This window comes from Mobula hypostoma, chromosome 7, assembly GCF_963921235.1.
Source record: "Mobula hypostoma chromosome 7, sMobHyp1.1, whole genome shotgun sequence".
NCBI lineage: Eukaryota > Metazoa > Chordata > Chondrichthyes > Myliobatiformes > Myliobatidae > Mobula > Mobula hypostoma.
The window spans coordinates 33,170,723-33,198,213 of NC_086103.1; the positions used below are offsets into that span (position 1 = coordinate 33,170,723).

The following is a 27,491-nucleotide window of genomic DNA, read 5'->3' on the forward strand; positions in this document are numbered from 1 at the left end:
CTAACTTGGGCATGCCATAGGTTCACCAGCTCTGCACATGCTCCTCATAATTGCCTTTACCCTCTTAAATGAAAACAGTTAGGTATTGACATATTAATTACATATGATTGTTTCAAGGATGAATGTAAACCTACAATCAAAGTAAAACTCTTAATCATGTTGTAATTCATTATTGCAAACAATCCCAGTTATGTTTTGTTTTGTGAGTCCAAAAGTCATGTTTCCTGATAGGAATGAATATCATATTTTTCCAATGATGGAATTTTTTTAAAGTAGGTGCAATTAAAAAGTAGCATGTTTTTTTCTCTATTTCCTTTAAATTTAATCACTAGTTTTAAAATACTCCAATGTTTTTTTTTCTTACCTACTTTGTTTTATGTTCTGATACTCAGCAGCCAACCTATGTCATCACTGTCATGGACTTTATTAGTGTGTAGAGGACTGTGAGATCATTCCAGGTGTTCTCAAACCAGAAACCATGGATGAACTGAAAGATCCACACCCTACCATAGTCCAGGACTGTCTCATTCAAATTAGGTAATCTTGATTTATACAAGAAATTGAGTTGCAACCTTCATAAACTTATCAGGGATGTCAAGAGTCAGCACCAGTTTTGGCAGGGCTTGCATGCTATAGCAAGCTACAAAACAAATTCATGGAGCTTCACCAACAACAAAACATCTTATCCTGATGAGATTAACACATTCTGTGAACATTTTGAACAGAAGGGGATTGGAATCTTGCCACCCAACCTGACAGCTTCCAATGCACATGAACCCACAGTCACCTTTCAGACGTCAGTCTTCCAATGAGTGATTCCATGGAAAGCATCTGGCCTGGATGGTGTCCTTGGATCTTGTGCACGTCAGTTCGGGGGGTACCTGAGGAAATTTTTAACCTCTCACTACTTTGATCGAAAGTTCCCACTGCTTAAAGATGATCACTATCATCCTAGTACCTAAGAGAAATAAGGTAATGTGCCTTAATAGCTAGTGCACATTGCCTGACATCCACCATCACGAAGTGATTCAAGAGGCTGGTCATGGCACACATCAATTCCTGCCTCCCAGACAACCTCGACCCGCTACAATTAGCTTACTACCAAGAGAGGTCACAGCAGACACCAACTCCCTGGCCCTACACTCATCTCTGGAGCATCTAGACAGTAAAGACGCATACATTAGAGTGCCATATATTGAATTCAACTCTGCGTTCAATGCTAGAATTTCAAGCAAGCTCACCTCCAAACTCCAAGACCTGGCTCTCAATACCTCCCTTTGCAACTGAATCTTTGACTTCTTGATCAACAGACCTTAATCAGAAAGGATATACAGCAACACCTCTGCCATGATTATCTTCAACACTTTGCCTTATAAGCCTAAGTCCTCAGCTCTCTTCTCTACTTCCTGTACATTCTCAACTGCGTGGCCAGATTCTGCTCTAACTCCATCTACAAGTTTGCAAATGACACAAATATAGTGCAATGAATCTCAAATAATGATGAGTTGGAGCATAGGGAAGAGTCAAGACAGCTTAATGACATGGTTTCATGACAACAACCTTTCCCTCAATGTTAACAAAACAAAAGAGTTGATCATTGATTTCAAGAAGAGGGCAGTGGATTCACTCCAGTTTACATTATCAGTGCTGAGGTCGAGTGTGTTGAAAGTTTCAAGTTCATAGGAATGAACATCACCGATAGCCTGTCTTGGTCCAACCACATAGATGCCATAGATAAGATTTGGCATTGCCCCTTTGACCTTTGGCAATTTTTATTGATGCACCTTATAAGTGTCTTATCCCAATACTTCATGGCTTGGTATGGCAACTAGTCTGTCCAGGATTGCAAGGAAATGCTGAGAGTTGTGGATATAGCTCAGCAGATCATAGAAACCAGTCTTCTCTCCATGGACACTATCCATACTTCTGACTATTTTGGTAAAGCAGACAAAAATATCAAGAACCCCACCTACACTGGACATTCTCTTTTCAGGCAGAAGATACAAATCATATACCACCAGGCTGGCTCAAGGACATCTTATATTCCACTGTTATAAGGGTATTCAATGGCCCCCTGATAAAAATAAACAGACTCTTGACCTCAGTGTGGTCTTGCACTTTATTTTCTGATGCCTTACTGTAACACTTTTTTCTGCATTGTCTTATTGTTTTCTTATGTTCTACTTCAATGCATTGTTGTAATGAAATGATCTATATGGATGGCATGCTTAACAAAGTTGCTCACTGTACTTCAGTAGAAGTGATAATATTAAATTAATTTACTAATTTGCCCATTGCTACTCAACTTTGCCATATTCCATCAACTTTACTGATAATACTATGTACCAAAATATATTGACTAAACATGTTATCTCTCTTTGTCTCTTCACAGATGTTAACTGACCTGCTGGAAATTTCACTCTCAGTGTTTTCATTCAAATCATTAATACATATTGTGAACAGCCTGGGCCCTATGGCATCCAACTAATCACCAGTTCACAGTATATCCTGAAGATATTTTTATCTATACATTGTTTTCTGATTGATGACAATACACTACCTTTATATACACATCCACAGCTTCCTCTTTTTCTATTCTGTTTATTATAATCTGAAAAATTATTAAATAATTGTCAACTATGAGTTCACTTTTATAAATTATGTTGACTCTAGCCAATATTATTATATATTATAAAATATACTACTCATTCCTTCAAAGAAGATTCTCCTTGCTCATCAGCCTTTAGCCTTTTTCCTTCTCTTCTTTTTTAGTTCTGTGAGTTATATTTGCTATATTGGCATTTTGAGAGTTGAAAACCAGTACACAGCCTTTTCTTTCAAAAAAAAATTAAATGTGAGTCACAAGTTCCTAAAGATCTTTCGGCCTTCTATTTCATTAATTTCTCCAATTCTGCTTTATTTATTTCACTTCCTCATTTGTCTAGATCTGTTGCTCCCTACTATTTCTGAGGAGATTTTTTTTGCATCTTCATACTTAATGCTCAATATAATTTCTGTTCTCTCAGTCTGTAAGAGACCCAAGTTAATTTTGACAAATTTTGTAACATTTTGTAAGCATTTATCATATTTAAGTTTCAATGTAATCAATAGATATTTACTGATTATTTAAGAATATCAAGACCACAGAGGAACAGACAAATTAAAAATCCACTAAAGGAATTGAAACTACTATTAATCAGCATGCATTCTGATCAAATAAAAGTTGATGATATATATATTTTCCCAAGTAAGGCCTTGTTTTCACTTTATTTCTGAATTCATTATGATTTGGGGACAAATAATATTTTTAGACTTCAAAACAGAATAGAAAATTGGGCCGTTGTTGTGTATTTGCATGACTTACCAATCACATTAACAGCAAAAAAAAGGCAAGCACCATAAACTCCCCTTAGAGAGTAAATCTGGGAGAGCAGCTTGAAAGGGAACATCAAGCTGAGCTGCAAGAACAGAAAGATAAGAAGCTAGCCAAAGTCTATGAATGCCACAAGAAAAAGAAAACAATCAAAGGGGGGCATCAATCTGATATAAAGAAGGAAGATTTTGAGAGAAATGGAAATTAACAAGATACTGAAAAGAGAAAGGAAATTTGAGAAACACAACAATAATAAGTTAGAGGAAAAAATGTCACTAGTTCATAGATTTAACCCTACAGTTACAAGGCATGACAGAGGAATAAAGGGGAATGAGGAATGTAAGTATTATAAAGGATTCATAAACTATTGGAAATAAACTATTTTGAATATTTTTGTGAAAGTTCTGCAGTATATAATGAGTGGTCCCTTTATTATTTTTCCATTTATTATGTTATCCAGGTATAACTCTCAGCGTTTATTGAGTTGGTTGATCTTGGTTAGGACAGGAGTAATGAATGGTCTTCTTTCTAAGAGACTGCACTACCATTGAAGCACTGCTGACACTTGATAGTAAATGTGTGTTACATGTAATTACACTAAAACCATAGTGCTTTTGGAACTGAGCATATAAAATTCTACAAACTTCTTGCTCCTGCTAACCAGTGGTAGAAAACGTTTATGTTTTGACATCAAAAGTTAGAGTTTTGCTCAGATTAGACAAACATACAAATACTAGGCATAAAAGATTAAATAATGCATTTCCTATTCTTGTGAATGCATTTGTATGGCAATAATAAGTTACATTAAAAATACAAAGTCTTCCAACATTATTGCTTGCTTTTAAATACACAACCAATATGCATTGTTAATATTTAGATGGCTTGAAATGCTAATTTTTGTATTGCAAAAAAGGATATATAGAGAGAGCTGTTTGGTTATTTATGTTGATCACTGCTTCTTAAACACAATTTTTATACTGTGCTGCATTTTAATTAGTTTATAGTGAAACCTGGGTGAACAACTACATTTTTAGTAATTACTGTCAAATTATCTTTCCGTAATAAAATTTATTATCACTGAGAATTTAGGGAAGGGTTAGGATTCACAATGAATTTACCTCAGAACTGACCCTATTAGTGCTCAAGGAAGAAAAATGGTTGAATAACAAGATGGACAAAGAGCGCCAACTCCTAAAACTCCATAATGTTGAATGATTGTAACTCCAGTAGAGGGAAGAAGTTTTAAAATAACACACACACACACACAAAGCAGATTACAGTGTAATTCATCATAATTATCATCATTATGTGCTGTGTTATATGATATGGGTAATCATAGTCTTCTGTCTGTCTTAACCATGATAGTTCTTGGCAAATTCTTCCACAAAAGTGGTTTGCCATTCCCTTCTTCTGGGCAGTGTCTTTACAAGACAGGTGACCTCAGCCATTATCAATACTCTCAGGTACTGTCAGCCTTGTGTCAGTGGTCACATAACCAGGACTCGTAATGTGCACCAACTACTCATATGACCATCCACAACTTGTTCCTATGACCTCACGTGACCCTGAGTGGTGGGCTAAGCAGGTGCTACATCTTGCTCAAGGGTGACCTGCAAGCTAGTAGAGGGGAGAAGTGCCTTATACCTCCTTTGCTAGAGACTTATCTCTACCCCACAACCCCATCTTATATAACCCTGCAAACTGGTAACTTAGAACTGCCAACCGACTTTTACCAATTTGTTTCTCTATCAATCTTAATGTAAAAGTAAATCCAGTTGGGTGCAAAAGATGCAAATTTATTATCACGCAATTATGCTACTACCCTAGGTGAGGTTCACCCATGCTATAGGTGTCAATATTCCACACCTTATTGTTCTAAGTTTGTTTTCTTTCCTGGTTAAACAAACAAAATGGTGTTCAGTGGTTTTACAAATTATTGCATTAACAATTGGTTAAAAAGATTTTGCTTTGCATTGTATTTACATTGAAGTGTGATGCTAAACTAAAAAAGATACTAGCCACTTTAGAAAATTATAATTCTTTTTCACTTGAAACTCCAAGTCTAGCCTTGACCTCAAATTTACACTGATAATTTTGTGCTTCTGCAAAGTTCACATTGCTTTAGATGAATCCCTCATGATTTTCTAATGAAAATGCAACCTTAGACAAATTAAGATATGCAAGATGTTAACATGGGAAATAACTGACAGTGTACTTAAGAATGTAGTTTATGGTAGTGGATGTAGCCAAATCATGTTATGCTGAAACTTCCTTCTGAAAGTAATGCCCTTAGCAAAAAACTGTGAAAACATATAATGCATATATTGAAAAAATATATATTGCATAACTCATTGAAGTCTTGTTATTAGTTTGTAAAAAACAAAATTAAATTGCATTCACATTGAGATACACACGGGTATCACAACACACTTTATGAATGATAAATTACTTATTACTGTCATGTAGAAATTGTGGCAGAAATTTATACAGACAAATTCTCACAAACACCAATGTGATAATTATCAAGTAATCTGTTAATGGTGATAAATAAACATTGGACAGGGCACAGGTGATAAAATCTATTTTATTTCTGAATAGCACTAAACTAAGGGATATATTACACTCAACTGCAACTAGATTTACGTCTAGCAGACCAAGCATCAACTGAAATTAAATACTTTAGCCTCTTAATTCATATTTTAACCAATACCTTCTGACTCATAAGGCAATGCCAGGGCTGATTCTCTAACACCAAGGCTTTTTCATACTAGTTCAGAATTTGTAATCTGCAATTTGTCAATTTTTTGTGAGTAGACTTTCACACTTCATAAAATCAGTACAACGATGGCCTTACAAGATTTTAAGTTTCTCAAAATCCCTGTATATTTATTCGAACTCCGTTGATCTAACGCCGAGGCGCCTTAACCATATATATATAAACAGCCATAAACATAACTTACAGCTGCCGAACTTCAAGGGACAGGCATGTCCGTCCATTGGGAAGTTCACCAATCTCATAGGACACGCAGCATTTATGGTAAGTCTATAATTAGAAGAGAAAAGGTTTATTTAAGGTTATTATTATGTATTAAGTGCAAAATGGGGCAATGCAATGCTTCACCAAACTATTATGGCTAACCTCATTGTGTAAAGTACTGTGCCGTTTTGCATGATCCTGAAAAGCTTGTTGGGAGTAGTCATGTTGTGAGCAATAGATTTTTTCCCATTTCTGAAAAAAGTATCCGGAGTCCAAATCTTACTGACCATTAAATTATTCAGTCTAAGGATTTCAATGGGCCCTTCAAATTCCAACCTTTTGTCAATCCAAGTTTGACGAAAGAAGACATCCATGGTATATTCCTGTAAAAGAATAATACCGTATTTTAAATAGCGCATTGCATCACTTTAACTGCAAGATGCCAAAGTAGTCACTGTGTCTGATGTACATAATCCAAAATCTCTAATACCTACCGACACAAAGCTACAACAGCTCAATGGATTATCCAGTGTCAGTATCCGCTCTAAAAAAAAACTTTCTTGTGATTTGACATACGTTTGTATTTAGTTATTTACTTGGCTTCCTTAAGAATGGAAAGCTTTGTTTTTTTAACCAATTGCAGTATTTGGTATAATGTTTATTGTTGGAAACAGATAAAAGATGACCACTGATACTTTTAGCGGCAGGATAGTCAAACAGATTAAGGAGAATAATCTTCTCGAATAATATTCTCCCGAGATGCCAAAATAATAAAATCGATAGCACTGTGTCCGCTGTCAGTAAAATTGGACGCGGGTGTTGCTGAGCAATTCTGGTTTGTGTTTTTTCTTTGGTAGAGTAAGTATTAGTATTATTGTATCGACCATTGTAAGTATCATACCATTTCAACGTCAGATACAGGACCGAAACTTGTCACATATATGTCGGTTTTCACTTCAGTGACAGGACCTAGAAAAGATCAAACCATATGTAAAAGACTGTTGGCTGTTCATAGGACCGGGTATTCAACTGTCACATGGAAAGAACCAAAAAGCCCTCAAAGTTTGAGCAACAATGTTTACGAATGGCAATGCATTCTAAAATTACTTTAAAATACAGAAATATTAATACGAGCACGTGACTGATGAGATGAATTTAAATATTTACGATTGGCTAGTCTTCGTATTATATCAACTGAGAAGTACGTCATACGAGGCTGCGAAAAGGTTTGAATTTGTTGCTAGACGAATGGTTATGTAGAAAACCTATTGCTTACCTCCAAACCCAGGACGTAGCCTGTTGTCATATCCATCAAGAAGTCTATCGAGAATACGTGTGATGTTTTCTGAATGTATTCTTACTTCATTGTCATGATTAGAAGACTTTTTTCCGAGCGTCTCTCCTATACTGTAAATACAAAATTAATATTGAGGTCAAGGACGACTTTAACAATATAAGTGTGTTTATTATGCACTTGCGGTAGTCAACTCAAATATGACGTATTTTCAAAAAATATATATTAAATTCAACAAAATACATAATTACCTAACTTATCAGAGAAATGTAAATAAGACGGACTCACCAAAACAGTGCTGTGCAAAAGACAAAGATCAGTAAACCCACACGGCTGGTGGACATTGCAACCACAGTTCTCATGTCAGCAGTAACCATTTGCATGTCCCATATTCTAAGCCTCCTCACTTTTGCCGTCATTGTGCCATTTCAGGAAGAATAAAAGAAACGATTAAAACCACTTTAGTACCTCAACGTTGAGCCCTTTGCGTTCGAAGAAGACAATTTTCCACTCTCCTTTTATTTCTCCGCTGCTGTCTGGGCTCAACTGAATGCCTCAGTTTAAAACTAAAGAGTTTAACAGCCGGTACGGGATGGCGAGCATTGACAATAATCGAATAAGGCATCATGGGAGATTAAAAACAAGAAATCCACTGATACTTTTGGCAGGAATTAGCGAGGAGCCGTCAGGAATCCTGGCATGACACGGACAGCCAGCCGAGAGTGATTGCATTACAAATTACAACACTTCTTCTGTTACTATATCTATTTAAAAATTCTATTGATATCCTTCTCGTAATGTGTCAGTGTTTTGCATTGCCAGCTTCTGAATCAAACTGAGATTTATCACAACGTTCCACTTGATTTCTCTCTCTTTCTCAGCCTTAGCGCTCCGCCGCCCCGCCCCAAGAAATGTGTGACGGGTTGAGAGATTTAGGTGACATTGCTAGTTCTTTATTTTTTATAATCTAGGTAATCAGAATTAGGAGGGGTAACATTAGCGATTGCTTATCATATAGCTTAATCCTCGCACTCAACAGTGTTCTCTAAACCTGTTGGTAAGCATTCAAAATGTTGCTGGTGCATCATTTCCCAATTGAACTTATAAACGGGCATTTTTAATACACAATTGCTACTAAGCGCACATGTTCAATCATTCAGTTGTGCTACTTTAACAGACCTCTTTGTTAACAAGGTAGTTTGCTTTATTAATGTTTTCATGTTGATAGGCTAATGAGGTTGGATGCAGGAGATGGTTTGTGTTGACCTTAAATATCGCAGGTCAGTTCACTAGCTGGTTTCTCCGCTATGAGTTAACTGCAGTGCTATGAATATACAATTAACCATTCAATGCGTTTGGGGAGGTACCAGTCAACAAATGGAAGAAAACTGTTGAGTAGAGTGGGAGCAGAGAGGGATCTTGGAGGGTACCATCAGATGCGGAAAGGTAAGACAGTTCAATAAGACCATTAAAAGGTACGCAGTGTTCTTTCCTTATTAGTCTGGGCATAAAATGTAAGAGTAGAGAAGATAGTTTGGAATTATGTTCTGACATGACTTGTTTCATCACATAGTTCTGGCCACATTATCGCCAAGAGATCATTGTACTAAGCAAGGTACGGGGGAGATTTAGGAAGATATTTGCAAGACTTACAAAATTGTAGCTATGGGGAAAATATCAAAAAGGCTGCAATAAAATAGAAAGTGCCAGAAACGCTCAGCAAGTCTGATAATACCTGAAGGAGGAAGAACAGGGTTAATGTTTCAAATCTGACAAAAGGTCTTTTGACCTTCATCGTTAGATATTTATCTTTACCAGAACCAAGTCTGGCCTGCGGAGCACTTCCAGGATTTTCTGATTTTAATTCACATTTCCAGCATCTGTAGAGTTTTGCGTAGATTCGGGTTGTACTCGTTGGAACAAAAGCAAGAGAAGGCTTTATAGGGCCTAGAGGGGGTAAATGGGAATAACTAACAAATATATAAATGTTTGTAGCTACCAGTCAAAATTCTGGGACATAGAATTCATCATTTAAAAAAAAAGGCATACCCGGGGATGATGGTCTTGAAGTCATTGGTTCAAAGGGTGTAAAATTCTGACATCTATATCATATTCAAAAGTGGGTGTGCTATTGAAGAGTTTTGTTCACCAGGGCTGCATAAGTAGTGCTTGAACACAGGATTAGGTTTTCTCTGGCACCATCATGATGAGCTGAACGGCCCCTGTCAAAAATTTTCTGATTCCAAGATTAACACTAATATAATACATGATTCCGGAATTCACCATCTTCTAATAAACTTGAAACAACGCTTTATTCCTAATTTATATTGACTGTAAGTAACATATTTAATATATTGATATGGATTAACAGTTCATGAATAATATAGTTATTCCACACCTTTCCCCTACCTGTCTCTATTGCCATTGTCAACATTACACGTGGAGCATACATATATGAAGCAAAGATATAGCAATTGATAAAATTGTACATCTTTCCACAGCTGCGTAGGCATCAGTGTTAACTTGAACCTCGGTCAATTTGCCATAATCTTCCGGATATTTGTGGTCGTTTTAAAGGATCTGCCAAGTTCTACGTTAGTTTATTTTTTCTTCTGGTTGCTGGTAAAAATATTGCATTCTCATGGACAAACAATAATCCAGGAAGCGTTCCTGATTACCGATTTTTACATATTTTATCGCAGTAGCCTTGAAGAACAGGATAACCAACCCACGATATATTCTGTTGTGCTTTCTCTCACATGATGGCAATCGGTATGGTAGTCATGGTTGCTCTAAGTTTGTTTTCCTTTGAAGTAACAATAGCTGACGTTCTTGATCTTACACTTGTTTTAAACGCATATAGATATTTCAGTGCGTTGGCCACAAACAGAATATCTGTAAAAAAACAAAAGCTAAAACTTTATTAAGGTTATTTGTTAAGCCCTTTTTATCCCATAGTCTATGCTATGGTTTACTAGTTGGTAAGCCAGACCATAACTTGCCAGTATATTTTAGTACCAATCCTTCACGTTTAATATTCATCAATACTATAAATCCAACACAATATAAGACAAGTGCCTTTGAATCAAAGGTCTGAAAGTTTGCACAAGGAACTTTATATTTTCAACCTGCCTTTAAAGATTGCTGCGCAGACCAACTCTAACCTTGGAAACTAATTTTAAGAACAGTAACCCTGTCGATATTTAATACTCATGCTGACTGAAAAGCCTATATAAGAAATAAAAGTAATATTATTCTGAATGTTAGCATACCTCCACTGTAGTTTTTCAGGTAAATTTTATGCTGAGATCGTGATGCAAAAAGAAAGCATTTGTATGTGAATTCCATAAAACAGGCATTTGCAGATTTTCTCTTGTTCATAAATGAGAATAAACTGGCCAATGAGCACCAGTTACAGGATAAACCCCAAAATGAAATAATCGTTAACAGATGGATTTCTTTATGCAACACAGACTATATTCAATATTTTGTACTACAAACATAATGTATTAATATTAACTGATGTGTAAATGGCATTGGGTTAGTTGAAATGGTGTAGAGATCAACAATTGATTTAATTTTGAACTAAAGATATGCTTACTGTATGTCTTCTGTTCCAATGATAATGGAGAAATCTTCCATAACCAACACCACCACAGTAACCTGCAATAATGCTGGAATCTACTTCAACATTCAATTATTGGTACTTCAATTCACTTTACCTGACTTTGTTCAACAATCAACATCCCTAATAGACAAAAATAAAACTCTTGATATTGTCAACTGACCCATTTTTGTAGATCTGGGGTTAATATATTTTTTTCATCAAAAATATCAAAGAAGATTGTATAAAACTGGATATCGATATGCATGTGATACATGATCCACGATGTTAATGATAGAAAAGAGTTGAGATGCTAAATGCCCTACTCTTAATCTAATTTACAATTATCTCACCCTTGTAACACAAGTGTTTAAATCTCATTAAGATTAACACTATACAATATATAATATCAAAAAAATCCTCTGGAGTTCGACTTCTTATTTGATTAACAATAAACTGGTCTCTCAATTTGCCTCCTCCTGGCCCTTGCAATTTGTCTACCTGCTCTGCACTTTCTCTGTAACTGTACCAGTATATTCTGCATTTTTAAAATGTTTCTTTTTGTACTGCCTCAATGTACTCATATATGAAATAATCTTTCTGGCTGGAAAGCAAATTTCAGATTGTTTACTATATACATTATCTGTTATTAAATGGAACTATTGAACTAAACAAAACTGTTTTCTTGCCACATAACAATAATAAACATACACCAATGTCCAAAACTGAACTCAGTTCCAGTTTCCACATAACTTAAATGCTACTTACTCACTTTTGTTTTTAGTTGCTCCTGTATTAAGTCTACATTCCATTAGCTTCTATTAAATACAGTTTTTCATTCACATTTAATGATCTCTGTCGAGGACACAATTGCTCCCAAGTGATACCTAGACTCTCACTAACCAAATAAAAACATTTATATTTGTCATTCTATAAAATGTGATGTTAATTATAATTCCTCACAATGAGTTTATTATGCTGTAATTTTGCTCAGTCTCCTAATCCCCATTCCTTTCAACTTGGTTCTATCTTTTAAAATAACTACTTTCTCTGTTCAGTGTGACCTGCAAAATTGGATTTATGTACAGAAAAAAAATGTTACCCCAATAGAGATGCTGTTGCAGTATTATGCATCCTACTTAAAAAAAAAACACTGGCTTTATACCAACTTTCTGCCAATTCTAAAAATATACCAAAACACATAATTGTCTCTTCTTTAATGTTATTTGATAATCTCTAGTATTATGCAAAAGATGCATGAATAGAACCCACCAGCATTTTACAAAATCTGTTCCACTTTCCAGGTTTGCAAACGTTTGAAGCCAACAATGCTTTTTGCTCATTTTCAAGTAGAAGGAAATGTTTTTTTCACTGATGCTGCTGACCCCATTATTTTCTTCCAACAATATACACCATTAGCTTTTTAGTTCAGACTATACTTGCCTGGGTTCCATTTGAATTCTCCAGTGGCCCCATATAATTAAATAATTAGTTTATTTTCCAATGTCTGCACATAGTATACCTCTGGTGTACCCCCGACATATATGTAAACAAGGTCCCTCCTACTTTTTCTTATCTACATGCTGCCACTATACTATCTCAAGGCATTTCACAAAGGTCGACCTGGAGATGAAAGAATTTACAAACTTGATTAGTACATTTTTGCTTTAGACCACATAATTTAATGATAATAAATTTCCAATTACTTCCAAGTTAAAAGTTTGGCACTGCAATTTCTCACGAGTCAAATAAGGGGAAAGCATAAGGGGAGCAGACCTCACCATGTCTTACATATGCTCAGCCCTACCTTTAAACCTTGATTCCCATAAGACCTATATCATCTCTTCTGCTTAAAATATTTAATGACTCAGCCACTACACCTCTTTGGCATAAAGAATTAAACTTAATTTGTTTGACTCCTTCATTAAACATATTTATATCGTGTTAAAGAATTTAATAGGTCTGCATATCTGTCATTTGTTGTAATAATGAAGCAAAGGTTGACTGACTTAAATCTCAGTGACCCATTTTGCACAAGTCTGCAGCTTTCAAGCCTTTAGTGACCAGAATGAAATGACAAATTTACTGAATTATTAATAGAACCCATATTACAAAATGTGTTCTACTTTACAGGTTTATAAACTTTTAAAACCAACAATGCATTTTGCTCATTTTCACATAGAAGGAAAATGTTGTCATTAGTGCTGCTGATAACATTATCCCCCTTCCAACAATCTACACCATGAACTTGTTGCTTCAGATTTTGCTTGCCTTATTCAATGTTTAGCTATCCAATGGCATCATATAATCATAATAAGTGGTTTCTCTTGCAGTCTTCACATATACCTGTGGTGTCCCCCAAACACTTATATATTAGGTTCCTCCTATTTTTCTATTTACATGCTATCTTCTCCAGTATTATCTTAAAATATAAAAGTTACTGGATATATGGTGAGCAAGAACAGGTTCCATCTTACCAACTTATTGATTATCCATTGTCTCCATGATTGTTTTGCTGATGTCCAGTAATAAAGACTTTCAACTAAATTTCAGAAGAAAAAAAAGTTTGGTTTTTGGTTCGTGGAACCAAATCAAACATTATATTTGGTAATTGCATCAGATTATCTTTAAATTAAGTTTTGAACCATTCCTTTGTGACATCAGGAATTCTGCTTATTTCCACCACCATTATCTTGCTTGTCTGTTGTTAAAAAATCTATCCATCCTTTGTGATGTTAAAACTTGACTATTCCTACACAATCTCCATTGGCCTCTCTGGTACCCCTGTTGGCAACCTCAAGATCAAGAACTCAGTTGTCCACATTCTAACTTATAACAAGATCATTCATCTTTCAGCCTTCACTTAACAAGCCACACTGAATCCCAGGTAAACTATATTTTAAAATTATTACATTTGTTTTCAATTTTCATTATGGCTTTACCTCTCCTTATTTCCAAAATATTCACCATCCCAGTACTGTACACCCAAAGTAATTGTGCACTTCTAATTTTATTTTCTGGACCCTCACCAAATTTGAACGATTTCAGGTGGCATTGCCTTGTACTATAATGTTGTTCATAAGCCTCTCTTCTCTTTCCTCTATAAAATGATTCTACAAACTCCTTTAGTACAACTTTCGATCAATTGCTCTAAAAGTCAATTGCGTAATTTGGTTTGCAATGCATTTGACAACTCTTAGAGCTTCAGTTTTTGCCACCTAGAGCACATATCATATAAAATATATTGATATTGTTGTTGGTTAGACTATGTCCTGAACCAGCATCTAAAGGTAGCAGCAGGCCGATTCAATTATGTTTTGTTCATATACGCAAACCTGTAATGTTACCTTGATACTTCCATATCTTTGGATAAATCTTCCTTACCTATCCAAAATCAAATGATTGGTAATGGATTCGGATCCTAAAACCTTCCATAACTTTTCATCTCATTTGTTTTGCAGGCTAAACTGTCGATATTAATTGTTTCGATCATTCAACAATCTATGACTGGCAAGATAACAGCCGGTAAATTGTCCTTATTGGTCGATTACTTGTTAATATCAACCACTGATGATTTTAATAAAAAATAAAGCAGTCTAAAGTCTTCAACTTAAATAACGAATTGCGGGATTTGTACATGTTTAACTCATCCTAAACAAAAATGAAAAGATATCTGGTACAAACTAAAATAAGCCCCTATTTGTTGGCGATACTAACACGTCATCTCTGAAATAACATTACAGAAGCAATAAACAACTCTCGACGGCCGAAAACAGGTACAAAACTGCACAAACAACGCGCAACTTGTTCTGCATTAAATATTCCTGTTTTGTACTTTGCATTGTAGACAGCCATTTAACTTGGATAAATGGGACAACTTCCATCAGTATAGCACTGAATGTTTCTATTTTACAATCTGAAAATCGGAAAACAGAACTGAAGGCTAGTGCGTTCCTCGCTTTAATTTGATCATTTACATCTCCTTGCGGATTATTTGTAATTGAATAGTAAAATTCAGCATCTAAGCCTCCGAGAGCTTCTCCGTGCAGGTTACTCACAGCACAAACAACAGCGAATCAAACCATTTGATTTGCTTCTCCCGTTTGAAATGTGGGGGTAAAGGAAACAAGCTGCATTAAAAATATTGACATGCTGAGAGCGAAATGAAAACCCAAGTACATATAAAACGACGCACATTTCCGACTGAAATCTAACACATGCACCAGAGATTGTGTCACATTAGAGCACAGATATCAGGATATATATTTTTTAAGTAAAACACTCTCGTGGGTTTCTGTAACCATCAATGGGGAAAGCACGGTCGCGAAGGGCTCGGCGGCAATAACGCGTACATTTTGTTCGTTCACTGTGGCGAGCGGTGAGGACCGGGAATCCCCCTTTTCCCGCCTCGAACCCGGTCTCACGTGACCCGGCGTCCGTTAGTCGAGCGAGCTGAAGCCGCTGGGCTCGAGCCGGCGGGTGGGCAGACGCGCGGGAGAAGCAGCCAACGGCCTGCGGCGTCCGGGACGGGCAACTCGCGCTCGGATCCCAGATGTCAAACGCGCGCAGACTGGGAAATGTGTTAAAATACAATTCGAGCCAGCTTTTTTTTTTGTTATTCTTTCTCCTCCACCAAAAAAAATCACACACACACACACAAGCAGAGCGGGGATAGGGAGAGGCGATGGACGTGTGCCTGCGTGCTCACGAATATTAATATGGAGCAAGGCGGAAGCTGGCAGACTACCATCTCTGCGATTTTCTGCTTTTTTTTCAAAGGAAGCCGTGCGTAGTGCGTGTTTTAGCATCCTCCAGATTTAAACAAATTTCCTTTATATTCTTGTACCCCCACCTCCTCCCCTCCCCACTGTGGGAATGACGAGCCGCCTGTGAGGATAACGATCTGGAAGCAGCACCATGCGCCAAGATTTCTGGAAGAGACAAGCACACGGTGTCCTTCCACCCTGGCATTTTCAGATGCTCTAACAGGCAGCGTCTAAAGACAGGGTTAAAAGAAAACAAGGGGAGGGGGAAAAAGGAGAAAACTGCGTTGTTCAATAGAACAGCCACAGACATCTTGTTTTTCTTCATTCCTCCTCCCCTCTCTCTCTCTTTCTCTACCCCTCCTCCCTTCCTTCCTCCTCCCCCCCATTTAGTTCTTTCCATTTTCTCTCCCTCTTACCCCTCTCCTCTGTTGCCGTTATATTTTTATTTAGCGGAGTGGAGCCGCTTGCCCACATCCACGGGCTTTGATGTTGAGGAGTGAGTGAGAGAGTGTGCGCAGGCGCCCCCACCTTGGAATTACTGCACTGGTCAGAATAAGTTGGATCCTCTCTCTCTCTCTTTCTCTCTCTATCGCTGTCTTCGCTGGAAAAAAAAATAAGAGACCCCGACATCATCCGCAAAACTTAGGGATGCTGAGAGTCCGGAGAAGGGGCTACTTTAGGGCTTTGTCGTTCCCCTTGCTAGTGGCGATGGTGTGTGCACAAAGGTAAGCCATGGTGTCCGAGGTCGGCACCTCTTCATTTGCAGAATGGCACTTTACTCCAGGCATTTATTTTTTTTCCTTTAAAAAAATATTATGCCATTTACTGTTACATTTTGCTTTCTCATCCAGTGTCAAAGACCCCAGTAACATGTCATTGGTGAAGGAGACCGTTGATAGACTGTTAAAGGGCTATGATATCCGTTTGAGGCCAGATTTTGGAGGTAATTTGTGTTTTTTTTTGGTATTAATGTGATTCCCTGTTTGCTCCCTCACATCTCACCCCTCCTCTCCCCTTGCTCATTGACTGCCGTCTAACCCACCATAAGGATTTAAAAGTTAAAATTATTGGGACACAAGTTGCTCGGGTTCCACACAAGGTGTTTGGCTAGTGTCCCTTTCAGTGGGGCTACTCTCACCCTTGGTCAGGATCTGATGGCCAAACGTCAGCCTAAATAAGTTGTGCTGGTAGTTATTAAACCAGATTCCTCTGGTGGAGGGATTCAAAATAATCACGGAACAGCCGATGGTTCGGTGCAAAGGTGAATCCCGACCGGTTCCCGTTCGCACCTTCAATTCAATGAAGTTCAATGTCCAGTGCCACAATTTTAACACCATTTTAATTTCCTGCAACATTTCTGAAACATTCGGTGGTGTAAAGCAGAATATCAAATGCCGGTCACATACTGTAATGTTACATGGAAGCGCTGCGTTTTGTGGATGTGCTTAATTGAAAGAAATGTGATTTAAAACAGTGCCTTGGGGGAAGGGGAGAACGGTGACCACGCTGCCTGGAGTCGGGTTGTAAATGTGTGTATGTGTGTGTGTATATGTCATTTCTGATGTATTATCAAAGAGTTAAATAAATCAACGTTGCGGACGGTCTTGTTTTGTTTGCAGGTGATCCCGTGCTGGTTGGCATGAACATAGACATTGCCAGTATAGATATGGTTTCAGAAGTCAATATGGTGAGTACACCAGTCTCCTGCAGCAACTCTGATACCTTTGGTCGTGGAATTACCAGGACAAGTTTTCGTTCGATCGCGATAGTTTGGGTAGCCGCACGTTTGGACCACTCCATCGGCAACCAACCACATTTCCTTGAAACAGTATTTGCCGGCTGTCAGCATCTGCCGTGCGTGTATGATGAGTCTCATGAACGGTGTTGGCAGTACCGGACACTAAGCGGGGAAGGGGACGGGACGGGACGGGACGGTGGGGAGGGGGTGCGGGCTGCCGAGGTGCCCGTCCGGCTCTGGGCGACCTTTTTCCATGAATGGTGTTGGCAACGCCGGGCACCGTGAGCGGGCTGCCACGGTGCTGAGGTGATTTTAGGTGAACGGTGTAGGTAGCGGCGGTGGCGGGATCGCGGGCGCGGGCTGCCATGGTACTGAGGTGACCGCCGGGCTCCGAGCGACCTTTCCTCAAGGTGCCCATGTTCTGCCATCGAGCAATGGCGCCACCTGCTGATCAGAGCGCGGGCGGCACCAGGCTGCCGGTCCCAACACAACTGGCCCTGCCTACTACCTGCAGCTTTCTTAGCGTTGATCGCGGTAAATATTTTTTCTTTTAGGTGATCAATAAACGCAGTTACGTAGAAGCCACTAGCTGTTACTGCAACTGACAGTATAAAAGTATTGCCTATGTTTGAATCTTGTAACTTTCGCTTTAATTCATTAGGTACTGTCAGTGTTTTGTTTTTGGCAGTTTATAAATTGGTCTGTGCAGGAAAGTGATGGTGGTGGGGGCATTTGTCTGACCTGTATGGTTTCGTTCAACTTAGTTGTGTTTAGATGGTTTCCTCTGTATGGTAACAAAGCTGAGGAATTTCGCCACACGCTGTCATCTCAAGGTCACCATATGTGCAGATACAACTTCGTAAATGAGCTTACTTACTGACTTATGAGGGTATGGAATAAGGTTGGCAAGGGTTCCCTTTTGCGTCAAATTCCTTCTATAAATTATCGTATGTTATTTGATCATTTTAGCTGTATTATTCTTTAATAGATTAGTGGGGTTGGTAAGACAAGGGAAAAAAGGGGAGCTTGACATCGCGGACTGACATCAGAAAACTGACCTAATTTCATTAACTTACCTGAAAACTTTAGGATGATTGTTTGATCTTGTCGGGAGCATGACAGAATTAAGTTGTAAACAATATTTATTGTAAATTGTAATTTTTGCATAAATATTCAACATGGCCAATTAAAGTATTTTATTACTGTTAAGTGAAGTATAGTTTTAAATTTCATAATCAATTGTTAAGGATTATAAGTAGTGGTGATTTCGTTTACATTATCAACAACTGACGATAGTATCTTTAGAAAAACTTTTCAGTTTCAGATGACTTTTATGTAGGCCACTTTAATATGACCTCTGGCACTGCCATCTAGTGTTGCCGTATTATGTACTGTATTTATACCATTAGCTGCAACTAACTGATGAAGGGGGACAGTCAACAGGAAGAACAATTAAACTAGAGATTTTCCAGCTTAATTTATTGAGTAGGTTGACTAAAGTTGCGGACCAGAATTTTGACTTAATTTAGATGCTAAATATCTTGAAAACTGAATGAAATGACACTTGGATTTAACATGATTTTCCATTATATTTCATTCTATATTGGGAAAAATAGCCTGTGACTTTTTTTCTATTTTACCTAGCTAACAGTTATAATGCCTCAGTAGATGAAATATTTTAATTCATTTTTTCATGTAACTTCATTCTACATGGAATTCCCAACAAATGTAATTAGTAATTACATAAGTAATTTTAATAGTAATTTTATACCTTTTTTACTGTACTACTGCATTAAAACAAATATCACATCATATAAGAGAGTGATAATAATTGTGACTGGGATTCTGATTAGCAAGAAAGAATTAACATGTTTATTTCTTTGAAACATGAACACAAAATTAAAACACAAGACATCAGCTTTTTCATTGATACTGCTTGGAATCTTTTAGATTTTTAGTGGTTACTTATGAGATACATAATAAATATTTTCAAATTGCAATTTTGAAAACCATTTATTTATTGGGTACTTGAAATGTTTCTTACACAATCTTAAACAAAAAAAGGAATGTTCTGATTATTGACTCATTTGGGGAGGGGAAATGTGGGCACACACATTTTATTGCTTTTTATTGAATACACTTCTTCTAGAATTTTCTGAGATAGTAAACTTATACTTTATTGAATATATGATTGTGGATACACTTGCTGATCAAGCCTCACATAAAATAAATTAACCATCCACAGCAAGAGAAAAAAGGGCAACTACGTATGTACATAAAGGTCCATTGAAAACACTAAGAATTAAATGGAAGGGAAATCTTATTTGTGAGACTTGTCTTTATGGTGTTACCTTTTTTCGCTCTTTATATACTGTGAGATATTTGCCTTTAGTTGTTTGACAATTTGTAGTGAGATAGCTGTACTTCTTGATTGACATTTGTGTCATTATTCTGACATAGATAATGCATCCCAATAACAACTTGCATCTCTAATCTTGCATTAACATGCTATATAACTGATTTAGACTATAAGACATAGAAGTAGAATTAGATCATTCAGCCCATCGATTCTGCTCTGACATTCGATCCTGGCTCTTTTATTTTCCTTCTCAATCCCATTCTTCTGCCTTCTCCCCGTAACCTTTGACACCTTTTCTAATCAAGAACCAATGACTTGGCCTCCACAGCTATCTAGTATCTCAGCTAACACAGATTGACTGCTCTGTGGTTAAAGAAATTCCTCCTTATCTCTTTTCTGAAGGGACATCCTTCTATTCTGCAGCTGTGCCCTCTGGTCCTTGACTTTTCTGTTATTGGGAATATACACTCCACGTGCACTCTAGTTATGCCTTTCAGGGTTCGGTAGGTTTCAATGATATCCCACTCATTCTTCTAAATTCTAGTCAGTACAGGCCCAGAGCCATCAAACGTAACTGATACATTAAGCCTTTCCTTCCCAGAATCATTGTCATAAACCTTCTCGACCCTTCCCAATGCCAGCACATTCTTTCTTGGATATAGGGCCCAAAACTGCTTACAATGCTCCAAATACGGTCTGATTAATACCTTTTAAAGCCTCAGCTTTATATACACATGAAAATTTGCAGATACTGGTGTGTGTTTCTCAGCTTTACATCCTTGATTTTATATTCTAGATTCGCTATGTATGCTAAGACTGCATTGGCCTTCCTTACTACTGACTAAACCTGCAGTTAATTTTTTGTGGTTTGCTCAATAGGATTTCTAAATCCCTTTCCAGCTCCAGTTTCTGGATTTGCTTGCTGTTTAAAAAATTGTCTAAATTTTCACTCCTTGACCAAAATGAATGACAATACAATCAAAATCAGAATCAGATTTATTACTCACATATATCATGAAATTTATGTTTTGCAGCAGTAGTGCAGTGCAATACAATTTTTTTTAAATGAGTACGTTACTATGATAAGTACTGCAAAAAGTGAGGTAATGCTCATAGTCCACTCAGAAATCTGACGGCTGAGGGGAAGAAGTTGTCCCTAGAGAGTTGAGTGTTTGTCTTCTCTGATGCTAGCAATGAGAAAATGACATGTCCTGGATGATGATTGTCCTTAATTATGGATGCCAACTTGTTGAGGCATCACCTATTGAAAATGGTCTGAATGGTGGGGAGGCTAGTGCCCATGATGGAGCTGGCTAAGTTTACTACCCTCTGCAGCTTTGTCTGATCCTGTGCATTGGTACCTTTATACCAGATGGTAATGAGGCCTGTCAGAATGTTCTCCATGGTACATCTGTAGAAATTTGTTTTTGTGACATACAAATCTCCTCAAACTCTTAATAAAATATAACTCCTGGCATTCCTTTTTTGTAATTGCATCAACATGCCGGAGATGTTAACATTCAGGAACTTGAAGCTGCTCCCCCATTCCACTGCTGATAAGGACTGATATGTGTTCTCCCAACATCCCCTTCCTGAAGTCCACAATTAGTTCCTTACTGACAATGAGTTTAAGGTTGTTGGTGTGACTCCACTCAACCAGCCAGCCAGTGGATTCCACTATCCCTACACTGTATTACATCTAACAACACTTCTTTGTCCATTCTCTTAATCTGTCCAAGTCTTCTGCAGACCCCCTGCTTTCTCAGCACTGCCTGCCACTCTATTACCTTTATATCATTCTCAAATTTGGCCACAAAGCCACTCAATCCATTTAGCAGTATTTCACATATACAGTATATTATAATAATGAAGCTGATGTACAGGCAAAAGTGAATGTCTGCTCCAATTTATGTTTTAGTTCAAGAAGATGGTGATTTTATTTCTCACAAAACTATTTTTCTTTTTTTGGGCTGTGATATAGCAATGTTTTCATCTGATCTTTTATAAAACAAATACTTTTTTCTATGCCAAAAGGTTCTTTTGTCCGTCGCCTATCAAGTGTTAATAAGAATTACAGAAGAAATGAATTTGTGTAGATTCTTGACCACTGAAAATTCAACTTTTGATATGACACACCATTTACTTCCAGGAGTGAAAGCCTTTTTCTCATTTTTTTTCATATTTTACAAAGCTTGCTTCCATGATCATTGGAGGAAAAAGATATTATAACACAAAACCAGAAATGCAATAGCCCTTGGGAAGTAAATCTATTAGCAAATGAGAAAAGAACACCAACATAAAACAAAATTCTGGAATTAAGCAGTAAGGCCTTTGAAGTTGGCCATTTAGCTGATAGCAAATAGGTGACCCATTTTACACCGTGCCAAATTTCTTTGAACAGAATGTGAAACAGACTGACAGTTTGCTGGAATCCATATCGTGCTTCCAGCAAGATTAATTTTTGTTTTCATCTAAAATGTTAATTTTCCCTCCCCCCGCCCCCTTTGAGACATGTTTCTGATATTTTCTTTTTAGCTTTGAATATTTTCTCACATATAAAATTTGGTACAGTTTCTACATGTTTGATTTCTAAGGCATATAATTAAACCAATATATGTCCTTGTATGATGTAACCAAAGATTAAAAATAAAATATTGTTTTTATAATTTATAATTACATCAATTTAGTAACACTTTTTAATACAGCACCACTTCCATTAAAAGTATAAAAATATTCATAGAAATATTTCTTCCAAGTATTTTACAGTGCATTGTATTTGTCAGTTGCAGAAATTTGATTTTCATATTTTACTGAAAGTGAACACTTCAATATCTCTGAAGAAAATCAGATGAGTTCTTCTGTATTATCAATTGAAACCATTCCAGAAGTTATAAAAGTTTGGATAATGGCAACAAATGAATCCAGATCAGTAGGCCATAAGTATTTAGCTTTTCAGTTCCTTCATTTTTTCCCAATATTATGTTGTTGCTGATGTTAACTTCCTTAAAATCTTAGTTCACTTCAAGGTTGTTTTTTTTTGTTGTTTAGGTTGTTTTCTGGCGAAAAGGATGTGTGCTAAGTGGAAAGCTTTCAATTATATTGAGAGTACACAATTTGTATACCCTGGTTAGAATAAAAGGAAATGTTAACAGGTTTAAGGAAACTAGGATTTGAGGGATACGTTTGCCCTTTTAAAGAAGAAGAGGAAGTACATACCAGGAATAGGCAGCAAGGAACACATGAATCACTTGAGGAGTCTAAGAAATTTAAGAGAATACTTGAGAGGGAAATCAGGAGGGCTGAAAGCAGACATGAGGTTGCTCTGGCAGGTGAGGTAAAGAAGAATCCCAGTGGCTTCTACACATACATTAAGAGCAAGAGGATGGCAAGGGACAAAATTAGTCTACTTGAAACTTATCTGTGCATGGAGCCAAAAGAAATGAGGGAGATTATAAATTGATTTTTTTCATCTACATTTACTCAGGAGATGGAAGCAGAGTACATAAACAGAGACAAAACAGTAGTGAAGTCATAGACCATATCCAGATTACGAAAGTGGAAGTACTTGCAGTCTTGAGGAAAATTAGAGTGGCTAAGTCCCCAGGGCCTGCCAAGGTCTCTCCTTGGACCTTATTGGAGTCTGATGCAAGAATTGCAGGGGCTCTGGTAGAGATACTTAAAATGTTCTTAGTCATGGGTGAAGTGCTGAAGGACTGCAGTATAGCTAATGTTGTTTTGTTGTTCAATAAAGGCTGTAAGAATATGCCAGGAAATTATAGGCTGGTGAGGCTGATGTCAGTAGTGGGTAAATTATTGGAAAGTATTCTAAGGGACAGGATATGAAAGTATTTGGATAGACAGGGCCTTTGATTATAAGATTAGTTAGACATGACCTGCCATGCATATGGTTTGTGCGTGGTAGGTCATGTTTAACCAGTCTTATACTGTTTTTTGAAGAAGTTACCAGGAATATTGGTGAAGGGCAATAGACGTTGTCTGCATGGACTTCAGCAAAACCTTTGACAAAGTCTGCATTGAGGCTGGTGCAGAAGGTTCAGTTGCTTGGCATTTGGGATGAAGTAGTAAATTGGATTCAACATTGGCTTAATGAGAGAAGCCTGAGAATGATTGTAGATATTTGCCTCTGTGACTGGAGGCCTGTGATAAGTGATGTGCTGGAGGGAATGGTACTAGATCTATTATTTGTCATATATATTGGTATACTGTATTGCTAAAATAAAATAAAAATTAAAAAATGATTTGAATGATAATGTGGTAAATTGGAGACACGATTATTTGGATGACAGCAAGACAAGGGGCGTAGTGGACAGTGAAGAAACCTATCAAAGCTTGCAGTGAGATCTGGACCAGCAAGAAAACTGTGCTGAAAATGACAGATGGAATTTAATTCAGACAAACGTGAGGTGTTGGATGTTGGAAGAACAGAATTGGTCTTACACAGTGAATGGTAGGGCACCGAGGAGTGTAGCAGAACAAAGCCATCTGGAAATACAAATCCATAATTCCTTTAGAGTAGAAGTGTCATAAATAGTGATTTTGGCACATTGGTCTTCATAAATCAGAGTATTGAGTACAAGAGTTGGGATGCTATGATGAAGTTGTATATGATGTTGATGAGGCCAAATTTGGGGTATTGTCTGAAGTTCTTATCATATATCTACAGGAAACATATCTATAAGATTGAAAGAGTGCAGAGAAAATTTACAAGGATTTTGCTGGGACTTGAGTGCCAGTGTTATAGGGAAAGGTTGAATAGGTTAAGACTTAATTCCCTCGAGCGCAGGAGAGTGAGGAGAGATTTGATAGCGATACACAAAATTATGAGGGATATAAATATAGTAAATGCAAGCAGGCATTTTCCACTGAGTTTGGGTGAAACTAGAAATAGAGATCATAGGTTCAGGATGAAAGGTGAAATGTTTAAGGGGGAACTTCTTCACTCAGAGGGCGGTCAGAGTGTGGAGCAATCTGCCAGTGGAAGTGGTGAATGCAGGTTAAATTTCTTCAGTTAAGGAAAGCTTGGATAGGTACCTGGAAGGGAAGTGCATTGAAAGCTATGTCAAGGTGCAGGTTGATAGGGCTAGACAGAAAAAGAGTTTGGCACAGGCTAGATGCACCAAAGAGCCTGTTTTTGTACTGTGGTGCTGAATGACTTTGGACTGTAGGTTTCCATCATTTCTACTACTTGTTGCGGCCACCACAAAATATATACCAACACAGGATACTGCAAATGCTGGAATCTGGAACAGCACACAATGCTGACAGAACTTATTAAGTCAGGCAGTATCTGTGGAGGGAAATAGTAAGTCCTTCCACAACAGCTTCCAGTTTGTTGCTGGCTCAGATCAGAGATGAGAGCTGATTTCGCTCACTCTCTGTGATCTTCACTCCTCTCTCCAACGCGCCAGAGACTTTCACTCTTCCACTGTTGGGTCAATTTAACTGCTGGCCCAAGTAGTCTGAAAAGACAGGGTGTTGAGTTTGAATTGACTTTATTTCTTACATCCTGCACATACATGAGGAATAAATATCTTTACATTATGTCTTGGTCTAAGTGTGCAATGTACAATCATAGTAATTTATAATAATTTATAATAAATAAGTCAATGTAACAGAATTACACTCAAATCAGCGTGAGTTAATCAGTCTGATGGCCTGGTGGAAGCTTCCCCAGAGCCTGTTGGTCCTGGTTTTTATGCTCTGGTACCGTTTCCCAGATGGTAGCGGCTGGAATAGATTGTGGTCGGGGTGACTTGGGTCCCCAGTGATCCTACGGGCCCTTTTCACACACCTGTCTTTGTAAATGTCCTGAATCATGGGAAGTTTATAACTACAGATGCACTGGGCTCTCTGCACCACTCTCTGCAGAATCCTGCAATTAAGAGAGGAACAGTTCCCATACCAGGCAGTGATGCAGCCAGTCAGGATGCTCTCAATTGTGCCCTGTAGAATTTGAGATGAGAGTTGATTTTGCTTGTTCTCTGTGGTGGTCATCTCCATGGCCACAGAAATTATGAAGACTGCCCCAGCTGCAGTGCTCTGTGCTCTCTAATACCAGACATCCCACCCTGCAAAAACTCATTTCAGGGAGGTAGCACCAATACTTGAGCAGCCTTCCCTGCGCTTAGCCTCCCTAATATGTTGTGGTCCCTAAACGAAATAAAAGCATAAGGTGTATCCTTATTATATTGTCTTATGCAGAAAATGTGAGATTAAAATATGTACTTATATTATATTAAATTATATTATATTATCATGGAGTTGTTTTGTTATTCCATTACAACTTTAAGCAAGTCTACAGGGAGTTTGGCCTCATCACGTAGGACATCAATAGAGTAGCTCCTTAGCAGCTAGCCAGCTAGTTTAACTAACGTTAGCTATGCTAATGATCGAATGACACCTGTTAAACTCACCTCAACATGTCTTTTACGTCATTTAACCCACCATGGGCAATAGAAAAGTCACTGTTGCAAACAGTGCAGCGAGCAACAATTGATTTCCGGGATATTGTATATAATTTGTGGGCATCAGGGAGCTGCTATCAATATACGGGAGACTCCCAGAACTTCCGGAAGAGGTGGGATGTCTGTAATATGATGAACTGATAAGCAAGGCCTTGGGCCTAGTCTGGGCTGCTTCAGGGTTCAGATCTGAGGACTCAGTTTTGGTTTGGCATGCTGCTGCTGTTCGCTTCAATTGCTTGCATGATTTTTTAAAACTTTTTTTTCTTTTGTGCATTGAGTGTTGGTCTTTTATTTTCGTTCTTTTTCTTTAATTGGGTTCTTTTGGGTTTCTCGCTTTGTGGCTACATGTGAGCAAGCAAATCTCAAGTTGTAAAATTTATACATTCTTTGATAATAAATGAATCTTGAAGATATTTGCAACTTTGCTAATCTGGATGAGGAATCAATTGTGATGTTAAAATCTCAAGATTTATGAACTATAAAATGGTTACATGACTTGAATTGTGCGGTTTAAATCTTTTTCATTATGAGTAACACTGCTAATGTTCTTTATAATTAATTAAGAAATCTGAATAGTGGCATAAGTTTGATAGCACGTTTTGAAAATTGAGTTTTCTACTAAAAGTATTTTTGCAATGATTTTGTAAATTTGACTGATAAAAGTATAAGGCTAGCATTCTGTGTGCTCATGCTGTATTGGTATTCATTTTGAGATGACTGTACAGAGATGAGATCTAAGTTGTATGCTATTCCAGTGTGTAAGAAATTTTGGGTACCTGGTGCTGAATATGCAGGAGGTTGTTACAATGTTGATCAGTAATTCACCTCAAACTTCCATCACACTTTTATAGGTTTATTGTTTCTCTGAATATACTTAAAGGATTAGAGTTCCATT

The 27,491-nt window shown here is 37.5% G+C and overlaps 2 protein-coding genes across 7 annotated transcripts in view; one reads left to right on the plus strand and one right to left on the minus strand.

The window, feature by feature from the left end:
- gabra6b (gamma-aminobutyric acid type A receptor subunit alpha6b) overlaps positions 1-16,502 on the minus strand; it is a 39,224-nt gene extending 22,722 nt beyond the window's left edge. For 2 of the 5 annotated variants that reach the window (XM_063053223.1, XM_063053227.1), the window contains exons 1-7: positions 15,601-15,853; positions 10,054-10,539; positions 7,933-8,050; positions 7,627-7,757; positions 7,252-7,319; positions 6,513-6,733; positions 6,334-6,416 (exon numbers count right to left, since the gene is read on the minus strand). In XM_063053223.1, coding sequence (XP_062909293.1) covers positions 6,334-6,416; positions 6,513-6,733; positions 7,252-7,319; positions 7,627-7,757; positions 7,933-8,050; positions 10,054-10,135 — 703 coding nt within the window. In that variant the 5' untranslated portion in view covers positions 10,136-10,539; positions 15,601-15,853. Of the gene's footprint in view, positions 1-6,333; positions 6,417-6,512; positions 6,734-7,251; positions 7,320-7,626; positions 7,758-7,932; positions 8,315-10,053; positions 10,540-13,725; positions 13,791-15,600; positions 15,854-16,430 lie in introns of those variants that run through there. The other 3 variants (XM_063053225.1, XM_063053224.1, XM_063053226.1) reach the window with 3 other exon arrangements.
- Positions 16,108-27,491, plus strand: part of LOC134349224 (gamma-aminobutyric acid receptor subunit beta-2) — a 221,293-nt gene continuing 209,909 nt past the window's right edge. The window contains exons 1-3 of one of the 2 annotated variants that reach the window (XM_063053228.1): positions 16,108-16,739; positions 16,866-16,957; positions 17,634-17,701. In XM_063053228.1, the coding sequence (XP_062909298.1) occupies positions 16,663-16,739; positions 16,866-16,957; positions 17,634-17,701 (237 nt within the window). In that variant the 5' untranslated portion in view covers positions 16,108-16,662. Of the gene's footprint in view, positions 16,740-16,865; positions 16,958-17,633; positions 17,702-27,491 lie in introns of those variants that run through there. The other variant, XM_063053229.1, reaches the window with a different exon arrangement.